The 6,831-nt window shown below is 34.7% G+C and overlaps 1 protein-coding gene across 1 annotated transcript; it reads left to right on the top strand.

The window, feature by feature from the left end:
* The first annotated feature begins 4,903 nt into the window (after window positions 1–4,903).
* LOC134853039 (uncharacterized) lies at window positions 4,904–6,525 on the top strand. Its single transcript, XM_063868966.1, has 2 exons — window positions 4,904–5,421; window positions 5,647–6,525. Exons 1-2 carry the CDS (start codon window positions 4,980–4,982, stop codon window positions 6,384–6,386), a joined length of 1,182 nt encoding a protein of 393 aa, XP_063725036.1. The 5' UTR covers window positions 4,904–4,979; the 3' UTR covers window positions 6,387–6,525.
* Window positions 6,526–6,831: the final 306 nt, after the last annotated feature.

Here is a 6,831-nt window from a genome sequence, read left to right as displayed (position 1 = left end):
TTAATCAAGCTCGTTTTAAAACTAAACTACAACAACAAAAGTTGCTCGTATCAGGGAAAACTCCGAATGTTCCGACTGAACCTTGCTGTCCAAGCAATAAGCCATCATTTTAAGAAACACGCAAACTTATATAACTATGGTATAAAGACAATTTAAAGAGTTTTTTCAATTTTTTCTGAGGTTATATCTAAAGTACATAGTGTGGTATTTGGCGTTTGGCAACGTTTGATTAACTGCAAATAGCGTGCTTCAAGTAAAAAAGGAACGTATTCTGAGATAGATTTAGTTATTCCAAAGTAGACAAAACTAAAAAGTTGATACCGCCATACTTGCTGGAAAATGAACTCCTTTAAGTGTGTGACGAACAATCAGAGTGGTCTTAGACCGGAGAGGGCCTGAGAGCTGGAAAATAGACAAAAATAATAGGGCGACATTTCATAACAGGTGACAATTCGTATCAAGCGACAACTCGTAACAAGGCATTGGTGAGTAGAATACGGTTGCTTCACTTCGCTCTGCTGCTCTAACATCCGGAACCAGAGGAATTTTGCGCGTAAATCAGTGTTCCCACTTAATCTACTGATACGAATTGTCCCTTGCTACGAATTGTCGCCTGTTACGAATTGTGGCCTTATGGAAACAAACTGTCTTTTTTGCAAAATTAAATATTAGAAATGTTAAAACTCCCATGAAATGAAATGACTCACATTGTGTATAACTTATTCTATTTTCGGTTCAATTTTGCTATCAGCGGTTCATTTTTGCAATAAATTTGCCGCTTTAAAAAGACGGAGGTGCAATAATAATCACAAATTGATCAAACTGGTAAACTTCAATCTTCTCTGCTTTTCCAAAAGATGGTAGCAGAGTAGATATATTTTATGAGTAAGAGAAATAAGTGTTTTTCTTTTAATAGGTCCTGATTATTTTTCGGTTTTTTTTTCACGGAAAGGCTTAAAATGCATAAATAACGACAGAAGTGTGTCGCCAATTCGAAGGCATTATTGGAAGTCTTTTTTTGTGTTCGATGAACACCTGTAAGTGTATGACCAACCATCAGAATGGTCTTAGACTGGTAGGACGATATTTCGTAATAGGTGACAATTCATAACAGGATCAATTTCTAGTTTCAAAACGGGATGTTTTTTTTCTTACATGAATCGGTTTATTTTCTAGGAAAAAGAAGTAATCATAAATTGATTATTTCAAAGACCATTAAAGCCATGTGTTTATGTTTCAAGCCATATTTTCAGTCAAATTTTTATTCAGCTCTTACATTTTGAATCAAAATCGCAAGTTAGTTTTGTTCTCATTTCAGGATTTGTTTAAAATTCTCCTGCGTTTATTGACACTATTTAAACTGTCACGCGGCTTCAGTTTTCTTCAAAATATTTGGCTCAGATAATTGTATCTAAAAAATTTTTCTTGAGATTGCTTTTCAAATTGTTTGTTGGTTACGTTTGGTTTGGGGCTAGTTCACCTTAAAACACAACGACTACAAAAAATGGCGTACAGTTCATTGACAACAATACACCTCATCATGCAAAATTTTCTCCAAGAGCTAATAAATGATCCTTTTTTTCTTCGAAACTTGATAATTGAAAATTGTTTTCAATATTCCGATCGTTTTTTTTGTTTTTTTTTGAGTTCTCCTACTTCTTTCAATCTTCTGTTACTGTGTTTTAGTTAATAATACTAATATCTCATTTATATTTCCGGAGAAATCTCAGTTTATACCAAGCTTACATGTGAAAAATTTTTCGCTCATTAAATTTTTTTTGTAGCTCATAACAACTTACCCAGACTATCCTTACACGACCTTTTTGTCAAATCTGCGACCCACGTCAATTTCGGGCGTCAATTATCCCGAATGAGCAAATTGAATAAATTAAAAAAACATTAAACTTTGCCGATCATGATTGAACTATTTTTCCAATTTTTAGCGTCAAATCTCCAGAAGCACCAATATTTTAATTAAATAAGTAGAAAAAGGTCGGTTTTACTCATTAAGGTTCTGAAATGTGAGTAAAAATAAACTGTTTGTAAGTATTTTGTCACTTTCTCCGTCAATGTTTAGAGTTTTCCAACAGCAAGAGGTTTAATGATATCAATTTTTTTCTGATCCTAATACACCTTTTATTCCTCTTTCAATACTGAAAATATTTTCTGAATAGTCGCACATTAGCAATAGTCAAGTACTTTAAAGCTACGTTATTCAAGATAAAAACAGATATTTATCAGAACAATTCATATGGCGGAAATTCAAAAAATGACCATATCTACAACTCGCTATATCTGAAAGCCGAAATTATATTAGAATGGAAAAAAACTAAATCAAAATTACGTAACAGTTGCGTAACAACTGTTAAAATTTGTTGTTATTTTGCGTAACAGTCTAATTTTTTGGCTTGTTCGAATGGTGATTTTTTTTGGTTTGACATCTTTTCTCTGACTTTTCAACGTTTTTATACTTAGTGAATAAAAACATTCACGGACTGTTGCTTTAAGCAATAGCCTTACCATTTTGCTTGTGCACACAAAGTTTATAAAATGTGTTCATAAATGAATGTGCGCTATAATTTTTTCTGCAGATGGTGCAAATTGAAACTCAGTAACTGAGCAAAGACCGTAAAATTTTAGTTTAAAAAGTACACATAAGTTAATATTATTTTATAGTTTTTCACCGCTCATGCGATCATATTTGTTCTTCTAGTAATTTACAAAACAGAGCTCAGCACTGAATTTAAATCAACACACCATTGTGTCGTTAATTAATTCTGCTCACGAACTAATCTGATTGTTTCAACTTTTGGAGTGAATTTACAATTTTTTGGCTCTCGGTTTGAATCGAAACCTCGGAAACATGAGTGAAGTCAACTGGTCTCACTGTTGTATATGCCTCGACCCACTACATAATCCGAAAAGTCTTCTTTGTGGGCACTCATTTTGCTCAGCACCGAAGACGTGTATAGAACAAGTACTAGCAAGTGCACCTAGACGATGTGCTAAGTGCAGAAAGCCGATAAGCCGATTGATGAAGCAATACGTGACGAAACTGATCTATCGGTGAACTTCGACTTAAAGTCTGCTATTGAGGTTTGACATTTCAAAGTGTCAAACTGCTATTGAGGTTTGACTTTTCAAAGTGTCAAACTGCTATTGAGGTTTGACTTTTTTTGAAAATTATCAGCGACTTAAGTCCTTGAATGATGTATTCATACTAGTTAAAGAATCATCGATTGATACACGTTGAAATAAGTAGATAATTTTACCGATTCGAGATTACATTCAAAACCTCCCATTTTTGATTGGTTTCAGTGGCTTTTGAATCAGATTTGAGCCGATTTAAGAAAAAAAAGCTTTCACAATATTTTTTTTGTCTTAGAAGTTTATTTTTTGCACATTGAAAATTCACGGGGTACCTTGAAGCAGCCATAAGGGGCCAGGCTTTTCTAATTTCTAGATTTAGGTCTGACCAATTTACACAGCCTGACCAATTTCAATTGCAATAGTGGTACCACATGAAACCTTTTTTGATATTTTAGTCTCATTTTCAAGCATGATTTGAACGTTTTTTGAGCGGTTTGAACCAACGATACTTTGGGCGATTTGTTTGAGCAGAACATCCGCGAAACCTTATTTCCTAATTTCAGAACGAGTGGTTTGAGCGGCTTGTCCCCCTTTTTTTAGAAGATGATCTGTCTTTAAACTTTTGTTAATCGAACCCCTCAGAAAACGACCGAATATTCTGTAAAATCCGCTCAAATTGACCATTACGCTCATTTTGAATCAAAACTTTTGAAGCAGTTGGTCTCAAAAAAAGCTCATATCGCCCAAGTTTGCTCTAAATAGAACATAAAAAATTGCCAAGAATTTTGAATTAAGTAATTTATAACAACTAAATTGGAACACGAAAAAAATACAACTTCTTGTAATTATGTGTTTCTTTTGAGTCATAATTTTTTTTTGTTCCAAGTGTTTTGCCGACCAATGTTTTGATTAGTCATAAAATACGACATTAAAGTCAGCTGAAAATAGCGTCGACCTTAAATACCCTAACAAAATCACACTCGAACTATAAACATAACTCCATAACTGTTAAATAGTAACTTTCAGAAAAATTGAATGAAGTGATCAAATTTTCGCGACGTATGTGGGAAAAATTGAAGAAAAAAAAGAAAATCTCAACGCCCTTTTTGAAATTTGATTTTCAAAAACATTTGCTTGAAATAAAAATATGCAGAGCATCAAGATAGTTATAGCTCAATTAAGTTGTCATCAGATAACCTTAGACGTGAAAACAATTTTTTAAGCAAGAAAAAATTGTATGATTCCCTTGTTACTGATTTTTGATCAGCTGGTTTTGATTGCAATTAAGTGAGAATTATCATAGCTTGCATTTTGAGTAATGGGACCCGGGTCGAAGTCTGCTACTCATGTGTTGGCCAAAATGCGCCGCCGAAGTTTGATTTCAGCGAAACTCCAAAATTCCATACTCCCGCCAGAGTCTTGAGTTGCGCAAAATTGCAATATGGGTCGCGCAAAGTCGCAACATAGCTAAAAATGGGTCGCGCAAAGTCACAACATAGCTACAAACGGGGTCGCTTAAAGTCGCTTCATGGGTCTCAGGGATTACAAAGCAGTAAGCTAACCTAACAGAAAAATTTTTGTTCAGGATTGGAAACGGACACCAGGGCTAATGGAGAAGAAGAATGCCTGCTTGATCCACAGGAAGCCCCTGGATTTTTTCTGCAATAACCTCGGCTGTTTTAGTGCAATTTGCGAAGACTGTTGGATAAATGACCATATTCATCATCATGTCGTTCCGTCAAAAGTTATTCAGGGTAGAGATGTTGAAGACTTAGAAAAAAATTGGAAAAAAATTGAGGAATGTCATGAAAAAAATTGAGGAATGTCATACTAAGTGCAGAAACTTGGTCAACAATTCTGTCAATTTTAATGAAGATACCCTGTCTTTAATGGAAAGCTTAGACCAATTAGCTTTATCTAAAGGGGATATCCGAAAATGCCAAAGCGTTAAAGACTTGCAATTGTTCAAGCAAAAAACTTTGAAAGATTTGGAAAAACATGAAGAACTTGTTGAAGTCATTAAACAGAAAATAACCTCTTTAATTTCCTCAAACAAACAAGTAGAAAACAGTCTCAAAGCTGCAAAAAACTATTTCCGTGAAGGTCCAGCGCCCAGTAGTTATCCACCAGTTGACAAAGGAGATCTGAGTAGAAAAAACTTGAAATTAAAGGATATCGAAAAAGGAGAAGCCAAGGGCAGCTTTGGAAGCTATGATAGTTCTGTTTTCTGTTCCATGAGTCAAAAATTGTTTCTTGAAGACCAGGCATCTATAAAAGTGTACAGAGTCAGTTTTGATTCAATTCAAAAGGAAAGAGAATTTCGCATTCAAGGTAAGATAGGGTTTGATATGAAAAACTTTGACTTTTCATAAAGTTAACAATAACCATCTGATAAGATGATATTGCATCTTATGCTTGATTGAAGATGCCATTATTGAAAAAACCAAAGCCTTCAGGTTCTTTGAGCTTCATAACTATTCTATTTTTACAAAAGCATAGCCGATGTGTTTAACGTTATCAGGTTTCTTTCATTTTTAGATATTTTTGTTGCTTCAGGAGACTTTTGTCAACTGGCTATAAGTGGGAGTGGCACTCTGTATGTCCATTCTAGGAAAAAGGATGGGTTCACAGTGAGTGTGGTTGATAAAGAAAATGGAAGAGTAGTGAGGACTCTGGATACTTCGATAGCAGACGAGTATTCTTATTGCAGCATTCACGCTCATGAAAATGTGTTGCTGCTGGTAGAAGGTACACGTACTCGTCATCAGTACGAATGTGTGAATGTGTACGAAAATGAAGTTCACCAAAGAAGACTCTACCTTCTATGTGAGTGCCAATATATCATGTTATCAGTTTTGTGTGGAAGAGACTATTTATTACAGTACACAGGTATAAGCACACTGGCATTAATTGATCTCAACCAGTCTGAATCTCAAGCCAAGTTCAAAACAATACAATTAGCTCAAACTACATATATGTCTTCACTAAAGTGGGTAGCGAGCGGAGATGATCAAAGTGGAGAAGGATATCTATTTACATCACACGCTACAAATGAGGTATTCACTTCTCAGGTGTATGAGTTGAATTTGAAGAGTGTCGTAGATGGTACTCTACTAACGCCACTGCTTGTCCCATTCATGAACAGATATGGCTCTACAAACGTTTACTTCAGATGCACAATGGGAACAGATGCTATTTTATGCGACGATCTTTGCGGCAAAAATCACACCGAGTATAAGATTAAGAACTATGAGTACCCAGGGAATATTTTGAAGCTGACGAAGATCACTGATTGATAAATTGTGGAGATTATTTATCCTTCTTCAACTGCAATTAATCATGTTTGGGCTTCTGCTTTTCATTGTATAATAAAAATTTTAGTGTATTTATGCTCATGACATGATAACCTTAGTTTCTATTAATGCCCAAGATTACTTAGACTACCAACAATTTTTTTTCTTTATACACACTGAGTGAGATTAAGACGCATCGAGATAAAGCTTGATTGTTTGAATCATTTTTGAAATCGGGTGTTTTTTAAGACAAATTTCGGCTTTTTAACGAGCCTTTTTGACGGATTTTTTTAACATTCGAAAGGTATTGTTATCCTGGGCTTAAATTAAAATATTCATTTTACCTGTGATCATTTTTTGCAAAGTTATGGGGGTTTTATTATTGCCATTTTGACCAATTTGGGACAATTAACGCGCGATATATTTCGCGCTATTAACGCGTAAGCGG

The sequence above is a fragment of the Symsagittifera roscoffensis genome, chromosome 8 (assembly GCF_963678635.1).
Source record: "Symsagittifera roscoffensis chromosome 8, txSymRosc1.1, whole genome shotgun sequence".
Classification (NCBI taxonomy): domain Eukaryota; kingdom Metazoa; phylum Xenacoelomorpha; order Acoela; family Convolutidae; genus Symsagittifera; species Symsagittifera roscoffensis.
Note: the sequence above shows the minus strand (reverse complement) of the source record. Positions and strands in the feature narration are given on the sequence as shown.